This window comes from Acipenser ruthenus, chromosome 2 (assembly GCF_902713425.1).
Source record: "Acipenser ruthenus chromosome 2, fAciRut3.2 maternal haplotype, whole genome shotgun sequence".
Taxonomy (NCBI): Eukaryota; Metazoa; Chordata; class Actinopteri; order Acipenseriformes; family Acipenseridae; genus Acipenser; species Acipenser ruthenus.
The window spans coordinates 111,445,416-111,466,675 of record NC_081190.1 but is presented as its reverse complement, the minus strand read 5'-3'; the positions used below and the strand labels follow the sequence as shown (position 1 = coordinate 111,466,675).

The 21,260-nt window shown below is 38.3% G+C and overlaps 1 protein-coding gene across 3 annotated transcripts in view; it reads left to right on the top strand.

Annotated features, from left to right (window-relative positions):
* The window catches only part of n4bp2 (NEDD4 binding protein 2), a 31,038-nt gene that overhangs the window by 4,085 nt on the left and 5,693 nt on the right, over positions 1-21,260 (top strand). Inside the window, exons 3-14 of one of the 3 annotated variants that reach the window (XM_034015002.3) lie at positions 1,405-1,529; positions 1,807-1,895; positions 3,660-3,736; positions 3,987-4,145; positions 4,634-7,020; positions 8,427-8,512; positions 8,731-8,776; positions 9,385-9,590; positions 9,758-9,879; positions 13,990-14,110; positions 16,107-16,289; positions 18,030-18,198. In XM_034015002.3, coding sequence (XP_033870893.3) covers positions 1,405-1,529; positions 1,807-1,895; positions 3,660-3,736; positions 3,987-4,145; positions 4,634-7,020; positions 8,427-8,512; positions 8,731-8,776; positions 9,385-9,590; positions 9,758-9,879; positions 13,990-14,110; positions 16,107-16,289; positions 18,030-18,198 — 3,770 coding nt within the window. Of the gene's footprint in view, positions 1-1,404; positions 1,530-1,806; positions 1,896-3,659; positions 3,737-3,986; positions 4,146-4,633; positions 7,021-8,426; positions 8,513-8,730; positions 8,777-9,384; positions 9,591-9,757; positions 9,880-13,989; positions 14,111-16,103; positions 16,290-18,029; positions 18,199-21,260 lie in introns of those variants that run through there. The other 2 variants (XM_034015001.3, XM_034015005.3) reach the window with 2 other exon arrangements.

The window sequence follows — 21,260 nt, the reverse complement described above, 5'->3', positions numbered from 1 at the left end:
TGAGTTGGCCAATTTTAAAGTAATTTTTCCTCCTTTTTGCAGAATTTTTTTTTTTTTTTTTTTTTTTAACTTTAAACAACCTTAGTATGTTTAGCATTATGAGATTCATTTTTAAGATGATACTGTGGGCCTAATTGAATTTGATAAAAAAAAATAAATAGAATGTGGCAATAGACAAGTTATTTTGTATATGCACACACCATTTGCCACCTTTGCACAAATAAACCCAAGACCTGGGTGGGCATGGAGTCTTTTTGATGAGGGTAGCTTTCTTCAATGGTGTGGAATAGCTCTAAAGGATGAAAATAGGACTAGAGTATCCAGGGCTGCCAATTCTGCATTTCAACTGATGATGAGACAATTGATTTCAATAGTACGTGTGCAATGTGATGCATGCAAGGAGGTAGAAGAAGAATAAAAGAAAGTGCTTGTGAAACAGGAGGTTAACAAACAATAGAGACAAAATATCAAATATCCAGCATACATGCTGTTACTTCATTTTACTGACATTAGAGAGGAGGTGGGAAGGATAGTGCAATATGCTCTTATAATTGTATTTTAACCCACAACCCTATTTCCAATTTTATATGCAAGATGTAAGTCTTCCCATGTTCACAAAGTTGTAACAGTTGATTGATGTATTCTTTTTTAAAATGTAAAGAAAATAATAAATAGCTGTGTATATTTAGTGAATAGGCACCTCCTGGTGAAGCTTCTCTTTCACTGCGGTTGGTAGCTCATAAAGCAGCACTGTGCTGACAAGGGCCAGTCCTTTTTTGCTGAATTAGTTGTTCAGATTACAATGGCAGTCGCATCAGCATAAGTCTGCAACGATACATGTTAAACACTGTACTGTATCGGAGGAAATGAGTCTGATCTTATTGATTGTAGGTGTTAAGAGAAAAGGTAAATAGTTTGTGGGGATGAATATTACAGCTGAAATTACTCTTAAGATTGCTTCATACTTCAGACTTCAACATAGTTTCTGGTCGGAGTCGAGGGTCTCCGACTTTGTGTGACAGGTCAGAATTACATCATCCACACTCTTGCGACATGCGTCTTTTTTGGAAAGTTGCACAGCCTTTTCTCAGCCGTCTGTGACCTGAAATCGCACAGGGTTGGATAATGTTGAAAAATGTCAACATTTGCTGCATGGTTGGAGTGAAGCTGCACAGCTTTTATAGCTGTCTGCGCCTTGCGTATCGCATTCATCTGTGACAGGAGTATGAACCAGCCCTTACTCTTGCTATTTTTGCATGGACACTGCCCCCTCTCGCCTAGCGGTTGAATGCTGTAATTGCATCAAGTGTTAAAAAAAAACATGTTTTCCACTTTGCCAAAAATTAGCAAGTAAACAATTAAATACCAAAGATGGTTAAACTTTGCAAACTCTGTTCTGTTCAGGAATCTGTTGGAACAAAATCCAACCGGGGTTATTTTAAGTACAGATGACTACTTCCTTTGCGATGGACATTACCAGTATGACCGGTCTGCCCTTGGGGAGGCTCACGAATGGACCCAGAAGCGAGGTAAAGCTGATCAATACTGTGCATAATAAATGTACCCTATAATAATGTATAACCTTGGTTTGAAGGGTTTATATAGCAAATCACATTATTGTAAATACATTTCACTTTGTTTACAGTACCAAGTTTATTTACTTTAGTAATTTTGGTTCTGTTTAATAGTACAGACCCTAGATATACTGTACCTATATCTCAATATTGGTTCTCTCTTCATTGTATATATTTTTTTTGTTTGTTTTACATTTTCTCTCTTCTTGTTTGCATGTTCTTTTTATTTCAGCTAAAGAAACCTTCAGGAAAGGTCTTTCTCCAGTTATAATCGACAACACCAACATTCAAGGTTGGGAAATGAAACCGTATGTTGCTCTGGTTAGTGTTGCAATTGTTTACAGAAAAGCTTAAACAACTGACCCCTAATGCTCAGGAAAATGCTTATGTTTCACTGCTATCTTAACTGCTTTGGTATCACTCTGCAGTTCAGCCAGCTACAATAAGTACTCTCATTGCTGGCATGTAATCTGGAATAATGAACTGTGGCTTTCTTTCACTGTGCTTGTAGTAGTAGTAGTCTGTCATGCTTTTCTGGGGGGGGGGGGGGAATCTAATGGGTAATAGGTTTTCTACTCATTCTCGCAGTGCAGATAAGAAAACACGCTGTTTCAAATGCATACTTTACTAGGCATGCTATCACTATTCTTCCTCCTTGTTTTCACTGCTGCTGCCGCTCCCACTTTCTCAGTAAGTGGCCATTTTGATTTAACAAATGTAAGGCATTCTTTGGAACCCAATTAAGAGATTGTTATGGGTTGACTATAAAGTCCCTCTTTATAATACACTTAGAAACCTGAGAACGGTGTACCTTGGCACCAAGTACAATTACTTTAAATCAGTGCTACTACAATTAATCTTATTGGCTTATTAGCGGTTACCCAGATTTCTACCCCAGCTCCTTACCCTGCTGGGCTGGTACAGCGTGCCTGCAGCAGTATATAAATGCTTCACTGCACTATACTGTCAATTTTAGTATACCACTAAATACTGATAGGCTGTTTTTCCTGTTAGCCAGGAAGTGACTTAAAAAGCACATGGACATTTTTTTTTGTTTGTTTTGTTTCTCTCCAAGCATTGTCTATTAATTGTTTAAAATTAAAAAAAATAATACAGGCTAATGGTTTTTGTCATTGTATGCATTTTCAAGATAAGGTCTGTACATTTCAGATATGAGTTCATTTAAGTAGATAAAAAAAAAAAAAGTAAAACAAAATGGATGCCAGTAAGGAAGTGTTGAAGGTTTTGCCTGTAATGTGTTGCAGCAGGAGTTAAAAGGCAAGCAATGCAAAACTAGGGGCTATAATTATAAATTAGAAAATATTGTAGGCAGATACAAATAGCGTCAAGGCTCTATTACAAAATTACATTGAATTACAGAAATGCATCCCATAATGATTTCTTGCTTTGTACATAACATAAAGTTTTACTTGAGTGCTTGAAGAAATACATGGACTGTAACTTTAAATCCAATTCATATACTATGTGTGTGTGTGTGTGTGTGTGTGTATATATATATCTCATACATACATATACACACAGGTAGTGAACAAAAAAATGGAAACACCTGGGTAAATGAGGGACACCAAGTATATTGAAAGCAAGGGCTTCCACACAGGTGTAGCTCATGCATTAATTAAGCAAATAACATCCCAGCATGCTCAGGGTCATGTATAAAAATGCTGGACAGGCCTGGTTGCCTATAATTATGGCTAGCATGGCTGCAAAAGGAGACCTCAGTGACTTTGAAAGAGGGGTGATTGTTGGGGCGTATTTGGCAGGAGCGTCAGTGACCTAGACAACTCAACTTGCTGATGTTTCACAAGCAACGGTGTCTAAGGTGATGTCGGCATGGAACTCCGAAGGAAAGACATCATCAGCAAAGGGCAACAGTGGGCAGAAGTGCATACTCCAGGATCATGATATCTGTGCATTAATTCTAAGTGCAAGGGAAAACAGGCGAACAACTGCAGATCAATTGACTGCAAATTTCAGCCTGGGGCGCGAGCAGCCAGTTTCATCAAAAACGGTCCTTAAAGATTTAAATGCAGCAAAAGTGAAGGATATATGCTGTCTGTTTTGCAGGCCCTCCAGTATAACTACAAGGTGATGTTTCGTGAGCCAGACACATGGTGGAAATACAAACCACGGGAGCTGGAAAGGTAAAGCTTTTGCAGGTGGTTCCAGTCATCAGGCTGATGTAATTGAATTATACCTGTATCTTGTATCATGAGATTGGGAGTGGGGTTTGTCATGGCTTCAAAAGGATGGCAAACATTTCTCAAAATATTCTTTTTACTTTTAGAGGGGGATATCTTATCACAGAACAGGCAGAGAATTGGTCAGTTTGTTCATTTAATCTTTCCACAGTGCTGCCGAGTCAAACCCTGTTATAATTGTTTCTTTTTCTAGACACACTAAGCATGGCGTTCCTAAGGAAAAGATCAAAAGAATGTTGGAGCAGTACCAACGTTATGTTACTGTGCAAAATATAATGGGTTCTACAAATCCTAAGGCAACTGAACAGAGAAAAGATGTGCAGCCTTCACAAGAACAGGAAGGACAAGATGAGTAAGTGAACTGTTTTGTTTAATTTATATTGAAATAGTTTTAGCAGCAGAGGCTCATTTTTTTTAAATAAACATACTTATCGAGGGTGTCCATTGCAGTAATTGTTACTGCCTGTAAATGGGATGATTGTACATTCTTACTGTAATTTGTTAACCGTGCTTGAGAGCTGGTTTGATTAACCTATACCATGCCAGGATAAGCCATTGGTAGATTGTATTATAACATTTTACAGCACCTATCTGTGGTGCTTAAAAATGCTGTTTATACCAGCAGGGTATAGGTTGAAGAATACTTACACTAGTATTGTGTCAGGGTTACAGGGTCTGACTGGCACCATGGGGCAGTTTAATTGTGATGGCTAGTATGTACAGGTGTTATGTTTGCAGAGTATTTTCTCACACAAGGAGTATCTCTGTTAGTACTCAGATGGCACGATAGAAAGAGTATATGTTTAAACAACTCTGTCTTCTGTCTCTCCTGTAATACAGAGGTAGCAACACATTAATGAAACCCGATGTTGTTGAAGAACCGCACTTCAAACAGCAGCCAGCCAACAGTGACTTCAAAGTGAAATCATTACCTGATGTGTCATCAGTGAAAGAAAATATCAATACAGATGATACCACATATAGGAGCAGCTCTAATACTCATTATTTAAGTAATGACAGTATACGGGTAGAAGGCCAATCAAAATACCCAACTGTAGAAGATGAATTAAAAGACAAAGGTTCTTCTGATGTAGCATTATATTTAGAGAATGAAGTCAGTAGTAAAGGAATAGACAGTAAAAATAATGAGGACCTATCTTACAACACAGGGGGATTTGCTGCAAGGGAGGTCCCAGTAGCTTTCTGTGAATCTATCGGCCAGAGAGTTAGGCGGCAGAGGCGAGGGAATCAAGACAAAGATCACCAAAGTGATTTAAAGACACATGAAACTCTTGTGAAGTCAGATCAGAGTAATCCTGAAGATGACAATGCGTGCGTTGGGAATAACTTTACAAGGCCAGAGTTACTTAGCTTTGTTGGAGACTGGCCTACACAACAGATACTGGGGCAAAGAAACCAAAGGTCAAGGGGGTCACAGGCATCACAGTGCGCCTGGGAAGAAACTGAAAGCCATGTAGATAAAAGAAAAGATGGAAAAGATAGGATGGGGATAGAACTCAAGAAACTTCTAGACCTTCTACAAGATGCATCCAATAGTGAGAAATGTGAAGCACCAACTGCATTATGTTCAGATCTTGAGAAATTCAACCTGGAAAGCAATGTGGACACTGAAGAACCGTGTAGGTCTTCTGAAACAAGTGTCAGCTTGGAGGATTGTAGACCTGAGCTGTTAAACTTTGTCGAAGATTGGCCTACTACTGCTTCATCAAGGGAACGTCAGCAGAGACTGAGAATCCAAAATGTTGAAGAGCACCCAAGTATAGAAGAAAAAAAAGAACTAGTGGTAGTCAAGGAAAATACAACAGTTGTTGATATCAGTGAAAGTGATCCAAACAAAAGCTATGATTCTGTAGGGGGGGTGGAAAGCTCTTTAGATCAGAGTGAGTCACAGATCACATGCACAAATCAGTCTGTGGTAAAAGACACAGATAGATGTATACCTCCGCATAGTCGAGACAAAAAGTTTAAGCACATTAGAAGATCAGGCAAGCAGTGTAAATTGGCCCTTACTTTTACAAACAACAGTCCCCCCTCCCTGAAATCCTTTGATGAATCTCCTAAAACTCCCCAGTTTGATGAATCTCTTAAAACTCCCCAGTTTGAAGTTATCCCTGACACTGTAACAAAATCGGTGTCGCTTGTTTCAACACAGGCCACTTCTGAAGATTTTGCATTTCTGTGGAGGGTGGAGAACCAAAAAATGGATGCATCTGGAGTAAAAGTACTTCTTGGGAATGCAAATAACTTTGAACCCAAGTGTTTGGACTCCACAGTATTACCTGAGCTTCAGCAAGTTCCATATAGAGTCGACCACGATAAAGGCACACAGGTAGAAGAAACTGAATTTGATACAGATGACAAACATAATAATCTACAGATCCTGAGTGAGCACTTTAAATCTGTTTCTTTCGATATATTACAAGACTTGTATGAAAAATGCAATCAGGATATGGAGTGGACTACAAATCTGTTATTGGATTCCGGTGAGCAGCTGTACAAAGAGGATGAGCTTGTATGCACAGGTCTGGAAAGTACAGAAACTGTTGAATTACCCACAGGTGTTTCCCACATACCTCTGGACGCTCTTAACCAGGAGTCCTCAAACATAAACATTTTAGATGAGCATTCTGCCAGTTCGGCAGATAATCTTGATGACCATGAGGTCCTATCAGAAGGTCAGCCAGCAGTTGGGATTGAGAAACCTGATGATGGCGGTTCTGTTAAAACCGACTTTTCCGTTGGACTTGAGGACTGCACAACACAACTGACTGTAGAGGGAGGGAATTCTGACTGTCGGACAGCCATGGAGGCCGGTACAAATAAACTGATGCCTGAGCAGTCTAAACAAATCATCGGCGAAGACACAACATTAAAGGACAGATTGGAGGCAGAAGCACAGTGTGCACTTTCAGACATGGCAGAAACCAGAGAGGGGCCAGGCAGTCTGGACCCGTCATTGTTATTGGAGTGCCCATCTGGAGAAAGTGAAGGGGAAAGCACGGAGGTAGTGGAGCACCCCACAGAGAATCGGGCCAGCTCAACATTGTCTTCAAGACCTGCACAAATGCCGAAAGATGAAAGCCCAACGAAACAGCCAAGCCAGAAGTCTTTAGGATCCTTGAATATCCAATCCTTAGAGCTGTGTTTACCTCCAGAACTGGCTTTTCAACTCAGCGATCTCTTTGGACCAGTTGGAATTGATCCAGGTAAGAGATGTCAATTTGCTACAAATTGCATGCTTTTATACCCATTTTACATTTTGTTTCCTGTGTCCAAGCCTTTTTGATTGGAATTTTTCTTGGGTGTTCCCAAGTTTTTATAATCCAATTGTCTCTGGCTAAGAGAACACCCCTCGGGAAGCAAGTGAAGCGTTCTCTAAGACAGAGTTGACCACTGGACACAATATGCCAAGGCTCAATATGAATCAATAAATACAAATGTGTATTACTTATGTCATGACGCACGTGCTTCAGCATATGACATTAACAGAATAAGTAAGAAAAGTAATAGGTAAGCGTATGCTAATAAACTGACAAATTAACATTGATAAACTAACTGGCAAACTAAATTAACAAAACACCCCTACATTCTGTAAAAATGCAGCAGCAGGTCTAAGAGTAATTATGCCTACTAGAATGAATTAACACAATGGTTGTTAACACAGCAGCACACGTTAGAAAATGCAGCAGCAGTTCTACATTACTTTCATGATGACGAGTCGTCATGAAAGTAATAAACCATTTGAATTTGAGTGAGTTATCCGGTTACAAAACAGTACTGTACCTGTTTTGAATTGGTTAGCAATGAATTGCTATCTGTGCCAAAAAGGTGTTCTTTTAAATGAAGTTCATGTTCCATTCCACTCCAGGTTTTACAGGTGAAATGAGACAATTGACCACTTTAGGGTCTGTATGGAGGTTTAATTGCTTCACTTAAACAATTTAGAACAAGGTTGGAACAAAGACCATGAGTGGAATAGCCCTCCAGGACCATGACCATCGGGAAATTCCATTTAACCACAAGGTTGTTCCCTAAACCAGTGGTCAGGGGACCCACTGTCCTGGTGGTTTTTTTTCCAACCAAGCTCTCAATTACTTATTTGAACCCTTAATGGAACTAATCAGAGCTTTTTGCTTATTTTAAACATTTTGTAAGCTAATCAATTTTAAAAAGTCAAATTAAGCAACTTATTTGTTCAATTAAAGTTTCAATTAAGTAATTGAGAGCTCGGTTGGAACAAAAACCAGCAGGACAGTGGGTCCCCAGGCTTAGAGTTGAGAGCCACTGCCCTAAAAAGTGTTCTTTTAGGACAGGGGTGGGAACCCATGTTCCTGGAGGGCCGGTGTCCTTCCTGGTTTTTGTTCCAACTGTGCCCTAAATTACTTAATTAGACCAATAATTGGTCCAATTAAATAATTTAGGACACAGTTTGTAACAAAAGTCAGGGGAGACAGAGGCCCTGCAGGACCAGGGCTGCCCACGCCTGTTTTAGGCAGTGCTCCTATATGCAGAGACGACTGTATAGATGTATTGTCTTGTACAATTTTGTGTGCTGACCTTAATCTTCTGCTGCTTTTTTTTTTTTTTTTTTTTTTTTTTTTTTTTTGTTAAGGTACTTTGTCGCTAGAAGATTGTGTTGTCCAGATAGACCTGAATCTTGCTAAACTCATACACCAGAAGTGGAAGGAAGCCATACAAGTTGGTAGAATTGTGGTGTTTGTATGGGGAAGCAAGAACAAATTAAATTGATTTAATAAAGTTAGGCAAACAAAAAATAATAAAATCAGATCCAAATAGTATTTGCCTTCAACATTGCCAAAACTAGTAAACATTTAGCAGCATTCATTTTTTCTGTCCAATATCAAGGTATTTATTTTTTGCCTCTCAATTTTGGTAACTTTTTATTTTTTTCCCAGGAGCGTCAAAAACAAGAGGTTCTGTCTTACCAGCTACTTCAAGAAAGTAAGTGCGTTTATGTATTTGTTTTTCATATTAAAATATAAGATGTATTGGTAATCGGGCTCAAATAAAAATAATTGGGCAGTTCTCGTACTCAGAGTGTCAGAATTGATATGGTCCACATTGAGATTTAATATAAATAATAAGGAGATAGCGTACCAGCCTCTAACATGAGCTCATGTTTGTTTTAATGTTATAAAAAAAAAAAAAAAAGGTTTTGCAGTATTGTACATAAAACAAGCTAATTACAACGTGCTGAGCACAAAGTATTGTATATAAGGCTAAAGTGTTTGTATGAATTAGTTTTGCACCAGTGTTGGCAAGGCATTGGTTGAACATTTCATATTTCACAAGGGATGAGATATGAGTGAGAATGTGATTTGAACATGGCAAAAAACAAACGTTACCTTTTCCTGCTGGTGATTTATTTGATGTTTCAAACTCTTGCTCTTGTACTGTGGCGTGAGGATTATTCATTTGCTTTTAACAAGTCTCAGTCATTATTTGCAATTTCGATCAATGTTAGGTATTCCTGTTCATGCTGTATATCTGTAGAATGTATTGTAAAATCGCAACAGAAAAATGTTTGTGGTGCTTCCCCCCCCCCACAGACCCCTTGTTATCAAATGATTACCAGCTTGACAGACTGAAAGGCAGCTGGGGTGGGACTTCTGTCCCTGGGGCTGAGGGAGCTTTTGGCCAGTGGGAGTCGTCGGAGGGGATGCCGTTTATGGATCACTGGAGTGCTCAGGCACCCCATGTCTCACTCAAGGCCATTATGTCAGAGGAGATGGCCTTGCAGGAGCAGTACAAGAAGGTAAGGACATGTTTTACTTGACTAATGTGTACGTGTTTAAAAGAGTTTCATGATGTTTCACAGACTACGATGAAAAAATAATTGCAGAATTTTAAGCACTTGTTTTTAAAAAAAACAAACAAAAAAAAGGTTATTTAAAATGTAATGATATTTCTGTACTATTTTAGGCTAAAGTGAATCCTGTGCTGGGTAGAAAAGATGGTGCCGCCATGCTAAAAGAGAAACAGCTTTTTGATACATTTCCCAGCATTGATCGCCATTTCCTTATGGATATCTTCAGGGATAATAAGTAAGTATTTGTACAGCCCTCCTCCTTTCTGATTTATTTGGTTTCCAAGAAAAAAGGAAAAACATTCACATTGATTTGTCTTTGGGGTATTACTTGCCTTTTTAATTTGTTATGAAGTGTCAATAGTGATGTAATCTGCCAGTTAATGCATTGATTTACATTCAAACAAGATAAAAGAAAAACTTGCGACTGGCTTACTACTACTACTACTAATACCACTTTCACACACAAAATGCCATCTCAGAGACATTAAAAAAAATATTTAAAATACCCATTCACACAGCACGAAATTGTGCAGTATATGCCAGTATAAACTGTCATAACCCTTTAACACAGACAAAGGGATCATGTGAGTACAACTTTCAAACCTGTCAGTCAACAGATCGTTTTCATGGCAACAGAAACAAAACAAATAAATAAGCAGAATAACGTGGGTAAGCTACTGAAAATTGAAATAAAAAATATTTAAGTGGAGATGCATTATTAATATTATTTTCATTCAGCCGTCTGATACCAACTGCAGTGTATTAAAAGTTGTAGGCTTGTCGACCATAAAAAAAAAAAAAAAAAGTTCTACCTATTGCATATACTGTCAACAGCTACAAAAAATATGCGTTGATAGATATTGTAACACAGCGGGGAGGGGGTTAATCCTCCCTGCCGAAAAAAAAATTAAAATAACTTGTATTTGTTTAGTTATTTTAATTTTTTTCGGCAGGGAGGATTAACCTCCTCCCTGCTGTGTTAAAAAAAAATATATATATATACAGTACTGTGCAAAAGTTTTAGGCAGGTGTGAAAAAATGCTGTAAAGTAAGAATGCTTTCAAAAATAGACATGTTAATAGTTTATATTTATCAATTAACAAAATGCAAAGTGAGTGAACAGAAGAAAAATCTACATCAAATCAATATTTGGTGTGACCACCCTTTGCCTTCAAAACAGCATCAATTCTTCTAGGTACACTTGCACACAGTTTTTGAAGGAACTTGGCAGGTAGGTTGGCCCAAACATCTTGGAGAACTAACCACAGTTCTACTGTGGATTTAGGCAGCCTCAGTTGCTTCTCTCTCTTCATGTAATCCCAGACAGACTCGATGATGTTGACATCAGGACTCTGTGGGGGCCATACCATCACTTCCAGGACTCCTTGTTCTTCTTTACGCTGAAGATAGTTCTTAATGACTTTCACTGTATGTTTGAGGTCGTTGTCATGCGGCAGAATAAATTTGGGGCCAATCAGATGCCTCCCTGATGGTATTGCATGATGGATAAGTATCTGCCTGTACTTCTCAGCATTGAGGAGACCATTAATTCTGACCAAATCCCCAACTCCATTTGCAGAAATGCAGCCCCAAACTTGCAAGGAACCTCCACCATGCTTCACTGTTGCCTGCAGACACTCATTCGTGTACCGCTCTCCAGCCCTTCGGCGAACAAACTGCCTTCTGCTACAGCCAAATATTTCAATACCTGCTGCCATTTTTCTGCACCCCAGTTCCTGTGTTTTCATGCATAGTTGAGTCGCTGGACAGTAGATGGGTGTACCAGGGTCCCACTGTTTTCTGCCAATTCTGAGCTGATGGCACTGCTGGACATCTTCAGATTGCGAAGGGAAGTCTTTGTGCTTCTTCAAATGAGCTTGGACAGCTCATCTGGAAACCCCTGTCTGCCTTGAAATTTCTGCCTGGGAGAGACCTTGCTGATGCAGTGTAACTACCTTGTGTCTTGTTGCTGTGCTCAGTCTTGCCATGGTGTTTGACTTTTGACAGTAAACTGTCTTCAGCAACCTCACCTTGTTAGCTGAGTTTGGCTGTTCCTCACCCAGTTTTATTCCTCCTACACAGCTGTTTCTGTTTCAGTTAATGATTGTGTTTCAACCTACATATTGAATTGATGATCATTAGCACCTGTTTGGTATAATTGTTTAATCATACACCTGACTATATGCCTACAAAATCCCTGACTTTGTGCAAGTGTACCTAGAAGAATTGATGCTGTTTTGAAGGCAAAGGGTGGTCACACCAAATATGGATTTGATTTAGATCTGATAGTCTGATAGAAATCAGACTTTGCTTTTGATTTTTTATTCAACATAATATTGTAAATAAGAAAACAAATGAAAATGGCATGGGCAAGAATGATGGGACCGCTAACCTAATATTTTGTTGCACAACCTTTAGAGGCAATCACTGCAATCAAACGTTTTCTGTAGCTCTCAATGAGACTTCTGCACCTGTTAACAGGTAGTTTGGCCCACTCTTCCTGAGCAAACTGCTCCAGCTGTCTCCGGATTGATGGGTGCCTTCTCCAGACTGCAAGTTTCAGCTCTTTCCATAGATGTTCGATAGGATTCAGATCAGGACTCATAGAAGGCCACTTCAGAATAGTCCAATGTTTTGTTCTTATCCATTCTTGGGTGCTTTTAGCTGTGTGTTTTGGGTCATTATCCTGTTGGAGGACCCATGACCTGCGACTGAGACAGAGCTTTCTGACACTGGGCTGTACGTTTCGCTCCAGAATGCCTTGATAGTCTTGATTTCATTGTGCCCTGCACAGATTCAAGGCACCCTGTGCCATGCGCAGCAAAGCAGCCCCAAAACATAACCGAGCCTCCTCCATGTTTCACTGTAGGTATGGTGTTCTTTTCTTTGAAAGCTTCATTTTTTCGTCTGTGAATATAGAGCTGATGTGACTTGCCAGAAAGCTCCAGTTTTGACTCATCTGTCCAAAGGACATTCTCCCAGAAGGATTGTGGCTTGTCAATATGCATTTTAGCAAATTCCAGTCTGGCTTTTTTATGTTTTTCTTTCAAAAGTGGAGTCCTCCTGGGTCTTCTTCCATGGAGCCCACTTTCGCTCAAAAAGCGACGGATGGTGCGATCAGAAACTGACGTACCTTCACCTTGGAGTTCAGCTTGAATCTCTTTGGCAGTTATCCTTGGTTCTTTTTCTACCATTCGCACTATCCTTCTGTTCAATCTGGGGTCGATTTTCCTCTTGCGGCCGCGCCCAGGGAGGTTGGCTACAGTTCCATGGACCTTAAACTTCTTAATAATATTTGCAACTGTTGTCACAGGAACATCAAGCTGCTTGGAGATGGTCTTGTAGCCTTTATCTTTACCATGCTTGTCTATTATTTTCTTTCTGATCTCCTCAGACAACTCTCTCCTTTGCTTTCTCTGGTCCATGTTCAGTGTGGTGCACACAATGATACCAAACAGCACAGTGACTACTTTTCTCCATTTAAATAGGCTGAATGACTGATTACAAGATTGGAGACATGTGTGATACAAATTAAAGAAACTAATTAGTTTGAAATATCACTATAATCCAATTATTTATTATCTTTTCTAAGGGGTACCAACAAATGTGTCCAGGCCATTTTAGAATATCTTTGTAGAATAAGCAATAATTCATCTCTTTTCACAGCTTCTTTGCTTTATTCCATGACATACCAAAGGCATGCAAGTATACATGATAAAATAGCTTTTAATTTCATCACTTTTCAGGAGGAAAGAAGCATTATTTCAATGAGCTGTAAGGGTACCAACAAATTTGAGCACGTCTGTGTATATATATATATATATATATATATATATAGATATATAATATATCTATATATAACAGTCTGTTGGGTCTGTTGATCACTTTGAGTTTCCTCTGCATTCTCGAAGTCCCCCAATCACATGAACTGGATTTGCGCAGGTCTGTACCAACTACTACTGCATAGTTCAAAATGCTGCATCTATTTAGCAGCTGCCACTATTGTAAAGTTAACAATTCCTTCTCCACTTACTATATCTCGTTCTTGATCAGCCATTGTATTTGAAAAAAATGAAAGTGTGTAACACTGACGACGTCCGGTATACAGTCACGTGGGATATTGACTTTCAATCCACGCCCACTATAGCGCTTCAGTGCCGGCATAGCCTTTCACACAGGAGTTAAGACTCTTCAGTGCCTCGCGAGGTGGTTCAGAGACGCCATAAAATATGACAGCTCTGTGACAGTATAGGCAATTCACACAGCATCATAACTAGTCTGTGAAAGGGGTGTACGTTTTGTAACTTCCTGATTTCCATTAATAAATCTTTCTTTACACTGCAAGCTATTCCCTGGAACAGACTGAACAGTTCCTGAAGTCTTTACTTGACGAAGGACCTGTGAAAACAGTTGTAGCCCAAGGTTCCGTCCATCGCAGCGAGACTCCCTGTCCGCAAAAGGAAAGGGTGAGTTCTTAAAATGATCCGAACGTTTATTCTAGATCAGGGGTTTTAATCTTGGCATTTTCTTTTAATTGATTAATCGCTCCATCTGGACGATTAATTAATCGATTAATTAAAAGAAATCGATTAAACCCGTTTTGCTATAATATACAATTGTAGTGAAAGCCAAATAAAAGTAACATTTGGTATTAATGCTATTTTTTGCAAGCATTTATTAATGACACCTAACGTTTTACAGGCAGCTTTAACAATTTGATAATGAATGAAAATGTTTACTTGCATGTATGAAGTTAGCAAAAGCAAGTTTATTAATACAATGCATAAAATACTGTGTCATGCATTACTGTAAATTAGCAGCGGTACTACAACCAATACTGTTGGGACGTTTTTTCGTATAAACTTTAAACTAACAGCTAATTTATTTGAATTGAGTGCCATTTTATTTTAGTTTAATTTTAGTTAGCTGAATGTGTCATAATTAAGACTTGGGCTATAGCAGGTACAGATTTAAACTAATAGAATACATTGTTTAAAATAAAAATCAACTTACTTGCGACTCAGGTAAGAAACTAGTAATACTGCTGTAAAAGGAAAGCACCAAAGAGCAAATCTTGCAAGTTGTATTCTTTTTTTCCTTCCTTCCAAGCCAGTGGTTCGCTGCACCCCCCTTCAGAGATTTTTTTTTTCTGCTGCCCCCATCTAATAAACAGTAAAATAAAATTATAATATATATAAGATGGATACACCTTATTACAATCACTATTCATAATTGTATTAACACCAATACAAAAAACAAGTCACTTATTAAAATACTGTGCTCTCGTTTTGTCGTTCTTCATTCCACTTTTAAATGAGAAAGTAAGGATATGGAGGATTTAAAAGCTTATTTAATTTTCATAGCAAAACCCTGTAAATGAAACAGATTTTACTACTATTATTATTACAGTGATGTTATTATAGTATACCTGTGACTAGTCTTAATAACGCAATTACGAATAGTGATTGTAATGTTTGTCCAGCTTATTTTTTTTATTATAACTTTTATTATAACTATTTAAGATTGTATTAAAGATTTGTTTAATAAAATGTTGCACCCTTGTTTGCTTATTTTTTTACATTCTGCACACAGCAAATCCTGTTAATTAACTAGAAGCTAAGCCCCTCCCTATTTATCAGCTGAAGCTGTATCTAAATCCTAGATTTTTATTTTCTTTATGAACAAAATGTATTTGATATTAAAACGTACCGCCTCTACACTTTCAAATGAAGAAGGGCTGTGTGATAGAGATGCTGAGCTATGTAGGTCTGAAACGACAAGCTCTGTGGACAGGGGTTGGCCAGATTTAATGGGGTTGGTCAGATTAAACCAATTACTATCCCTGCCTGGGTAATTGATCGAGTCAATCATCCTGGAGACCCACTGAGTCTGTCATTTACTGTGGAGCTTTTACAGTTGCCAGGAAGTCAGAAAAATGTATTTTCCAGTCAGGTCTAGGCGCCCCCCTAATAACCTGAAAAACACTGTTCTGAGCTATGACATGATGTTGGGTATCTCTCCCTGTAACCCGTTTGCCATTGTCTTATGAAGTACTCTCCGCCATCTTTCTAGATTTCTTTCTCACGCACTGCTTTTTGCTATCGCACGTGGGTAGATCAGTGCGCACAGGCATGATTAATGTTTAATTGATTAAAACCCCTATTCCACATGAATGAAAAATGCAATGTTCTAAACCCCGTAAATCATGCACTGAAGTGTATTATGTCAATACCTGAAATAATATAAACCGCAGTATAGAAAGTGCATCATTTTTTTTTTTCTCGGAAGTACTGCAACAACCTTTTAAATATCCTGTATTCTATGAAATACAGGTTTTAGGATTGTATTATATGAAATACAGTGTGTTTTTTTTTTTTTTAAATGCAATACATATTTATCCAGTGCCCCAGTACCTGAAGTATTTGAATACACATGACATGCATTTTGTTCTTGTTTTAGAAGAGAGCGAAGGAGGCAGAGGCGGCTGCAGTAGACTCGCTGTTCCAGGACACGGAGGACCCTGATTACGATGATTACAGGACTGAAGCCTTGATTCAGCGGCGTAGTCAGCAGGAATGCTTCAGCAAGGCAGCCGAAGCCTATCGCAAAGGCATGAAGGAAGTAGCGACTTATTACGCACAGCAGGTACAATAAAGGCTCCACTTTTGCTTTTACTTCCTTAACCCTTCCGCTACGGCACTGTTAGAAATCGTTCATATATGAACGATGATGTAATGGTGACATTAGATGCCCATCTCCAAGGGCTCCAACAACCGATCAGGGATGGTTTTATATACTTTCAAAACGAAAGTAAAGTTAGATCGACAGAAAGCTAGACGAGCGAGTTTGTTTTCTGTCGGGAGATTTGGCGATCACAAGTACACGCTTACCAGCAGTCATACTAAATCGTCCACAATGTTATAAACCCCAAAATAAATTCAAAATATATTAACTGTAGTGAAATAGTTATAGGATAAACCTTCAGGGATGACTGCCCAATCATAATGCATTTCACTACAGTTAATATATGAGGTGCAGCATTTCAGCATCTTGGGTTTCGATTACCGCATATGTAAAAGAGTTGACAGATGTGTCTGATGGAGAACTTTTTCACATTACGCACCTGTCAAGCAATTTGGTGTAAAATCAAAACCAGACACGGTATTAATAAAATTATTTCTGATCCTAGTTCCTGAGGGTTTACAATTTTTTAGGTAGGAGATCCCTAAACTACATTTTGCGTTTTTGAGTACATTAAGACTTTTTTTTTTTTTTTTTTTTTTTACATTCAAACTAGGTAATCGTAGGGTATATTTCATCATAGAGTGAATCATTTTAATAATCTTCAGACTCATCTGTTTAAAAAGGTATACTTTCGGTGGATATTTGTCCTGATACACAAGCCGAAAGTCACGTTATGTCAGTCAGACCTCAAACGGTTCGAATGTTCACCGGAGTGGAAGGGTTAAGAACATAAGAAAAGTTACAAACGAGAGGAGGCCATTTGACCCATTTTGCTCGTTTTGGTTGTTAGTAGATTATTGATCCCGGAATCAAATCAAGCAGCTTCTTGAAGGATCCCAGGGTGTTGGCTTCAACAACATTACTGGGGAGTTGGTTCCAGACCCTCACAATTCTCTGTGGAAAAAAAAAAAAAAAGAAAAAAAAAAAAAGTGCCTCCTATTTTCTGTTCTGAATGCTTGAATCAGATCACAGCGTAGTCTTCTTTGTTCAAGATTGAATAGATTCAATTCTTTTAGCCTGTCTGCATATGATATGCCTTTTAAACCAAGAATAATTCTGGTCGCTCTTTGCACTCTTTCTAGAGAAGCAATATTACTTCCCTTGATTTAAATTCAACACTTTTCACTATATGATGTTGGCCTGAAGACATTTAACTCCTAGGTCTTTTTCATAGATTCCTCCTTCAATTTCAGTACCTCCCATATGGTATTTATAATGGACATTTGTATTGCCTGCATGCAGTACCTTGCACTTTCTGTATTAAATGTCATTTGCCATGTGTCTGCCCAGTTCTGAATGCTGTCTAGATCATTTAGAATGACATTTGCTGCTGAAGCTGTGTTTGCCACTCCTCCTGTTTTTGCAATGTTTCCATCTGCTGTTTGGTGCTGCTCCATTGTAGCTTCTGTCTTAGCACTGCCACCTTTAGTGGTGTCAAAACTTGGTGTAGGAGAGCCTTTTGTATGAGATGAAAGAAAACAAACAACACTAAAACAAAATATTTGCTCTAGTTAATTGTGAAGATAGTGGCCAATTCTCGCCCAAAGCACCAGAATGCATGCATGCATGCATGCCAGAGTGAATGCCCAATGTAAATACAGTAGAAAAAGAAAAAAGAAACCTGTCTTGACTCTTCCACAGGGCCATCTTCATGGACAGCAGATGAAAGAGGCCAACCACCGTGCTGCTGTGAGGATCTTTGAGAGAGTCAACGCCTCGCTGTTACCACAGAACGTTCTGGATCTCCACGGGCTTCATGTGGATGAGGCCATTCACCACTTGAAGAGGGTACTGCAAGAGAAAGCGGCAGGTAAGCATAAGCATTAGGGTCTATGAATAGTTTACTTACCCGCTATGAAACCATGGACGTTTAGTATTTAACTTTATGCTTATTTATAGTTTTTTTGAATTTATGCATTTCTGTATATAATGCAATCACTTCTCTGTAGCTTAAAAGCAGTCTCCAAATGTCCTGCTTGAGTTACAGGTGCAGTGGTCCTTATCACTCAGAAATGAGAGTGAAAGACATGCTACACAGTCCCTTATCCAGGACGACTTACAATTGTTCTTGTAACAATTGTAAGTCACCCTGGATAAGGGCGTCTGTTAAGATGATGATAATAATAATAATAATAATAATAATAATAATAATAATAATAATAATAATAATAAATGAATAAGATTTGTGCAAAACTAATTTTCTCTTGAACGTAACTGAAAATTTAGATGAGATCAAATATTACCTTTCTTGCCTGTGTTTTCAGTCAAACACAATTTATTTTTTACAGTACTACCTTTTTAAATATGAAAATGTTGGTGTGTTTTTTTTTTGTGTGAAGTTGGTTAAATTGATCTTGGGGGAGGAGGGGAACAGTCAGGGGGCCCGTTTTTAATAAGTTGCGTACTTGTGAGGACGCTGTGAGTGTTTTATAAAAAACACATTGTGACCACTCTTTGGCTATCTGCAATGTGAAAAATCAGTAACACGGTAATTCACTTTAAAGCCGAGTGACAGATTACTAATTTACATACAATGGCAGGTGTGCCAAGGAAAGACCATTTTTCGAAATAATAAATTGATACAATTATTTAAATGGTTGGTCAACTCAAATCTGTTCTATTCGGCAAGTTGTCAGGAAGTTTAATCACAAAGAAAAGAAAAAAGTGGCCGATGATCACGGATGCAGTAAACACTGACGGGTGACGCAGAGAACGGCAGAAAGAAATGGATAGATCTAGTGAGCAGAATGAAATTAAAATGGAAAAGAAGGGAGATGAAAAAGACCTCAGAGGAAGAAAACATTGTTAATATATTTGAAGTAGTTGTTGTTGGTATTGAGAGAGAGGATTACAATAAGCAAAAAAAGAAAAGCAGATAGCGAAGCTCTTCCTGCTGCCTTTGACCCAATGTAAGTAAACAGGTTTTTTGTTGTCTAGATAAACAATAATGTAACTAGAAAAAGTTATACATTACACAACTTGTTAATGAAATGTATTATTATTATTATTATTATTATTATTATTATTATTATTATTATTATTATTATTATTATTATTATTATTATTATTGTCTTGCCCACTGTCTCCTAAAAGCCATCCATCACCAATCTCTCCACTGGCAAAGCGATCACCATTTGCACCAAATGAAACTGCCATTTGTACTCCCAGGGTATTGAATGACAAAATCTGACATGGATATGTTGGCGTGTGAGATGGCTTAAATATTATGGGATTAAAACTGTTCCTGCATATGTACAGGTGCTCATTCACAGTAGGGGACAGAATTGGTATTTGAGATCCATCTGTGGCAAATTTCTTGGTCTAATAAATCGCACAGATTACAAAATGCAGCACATGTAAATTTATAATTAGAACCGATTTTTTTTATTTATTTATTTTTTTTATACCGGATATTTTATCGCTCACATTGGTTGGATCTAGTGCGGTTTGTAGATAAAGAAAGCTGGCAGATTCTTTGGAAATGTCATTATATATTTCTCCAATGACTTGATGGGGCAGTTTGGTGATATTGATCAGATGTTGTAAATGAATCATATGTTACCCTTTTAAATGACTCCTATGCGTTTTATTGCAGTCCACTAGGGTAGGCAGCTTTCCACTTTAGACAAGTGGTTTACAGTGAGAGATGGTGTTTTTAGAGGCATTGTTGTATAGCGATTTGCTATTTTAACAAAACAATGCAGCACACATTCACTTTTTTATTTTAATTGTTGTGTTATATATATATAATTTTTTTTTTTTTTTTTTTTTAAACTATTGACATCTGTTCGTTCAGTGTGCACAGTAAATCCAAGATGGACTGCCAGGTTAATAATGAGCTGATTTTTTGCGTATTAAAAGACTTTTAAGGTTTTTGTTTCAGATATCTTTGTTAGGTTTTTTTCTGTTTTTAAATCTTAAAAATACGTTTGACCACCCTAAGATTAGTTGTCTCCCTTCTTAGCAATAGGTTCATTCTGAGTCTGTATACGCAGCATACTCTCCCTTCTGATTTCTCTGCCATATTGACGGCCAGCTAGTTGTATGAACGGCAGGGTATGTACTCAAACAGCATTTGCAATGAAACTTGGTACTTGCTGCTGTTGCTGCCTGGCTGTCGCAAGTTTCAGATAAAATCAGAAAGGACATTGCCTGTTATAATGTGATTATCGAGGTCCTTAATTAGGAGACAGCTTTTTGTGTTTTGCCATGTAATGAATATTCGCATTTTTGTTCCCAAAATGATTTACAATTATTATTATTATTATTATTATTTATTTCTTAGCAGACGCCCTTATCCAGGGCGACTTACAATTGTTACAAATATCACATTATTTTTACATACAATTACCCATTTATACAGTTGGGTTTTTACTGGAGCAGTCTAGGTAAAGTACCTTGCTCAAGGGTACAAAAACAGTGCCCCCCACCTGGGATTGAACCCATGACCCTCCAGTCAAGAGTCCAGAGCCCTAACCACTACTCCACACTGCTGCCCCCAAGCCAAATTAATATTGTAACCGACGGTGGAAAATAAAGGAAGGAAACACACACAATTTGCAGGTACTCAAATCCACGGTTTATTGGGACGATTATTCCGTGGACCACACCAAAAACAAGTCTTGCTCTCACAGCAGCACGTTCATAGAGCACATTCCCTATATGCTTTCATGTCCCTGCCTCCCTGGACGTCACCCACCAATCCCAGCTGATGCAAGCTTACCACTTCCCTGTTAACAAACAGACGCACGCACACACAAACAAACAACAGGGTCCGCAGACCAGTCCTGCAACTGTATAAATCCTATGTGGTTACAATATATACAGTATAATAGAAACTGCTATTCCACCAGTTTAAAGTTTACACCACTC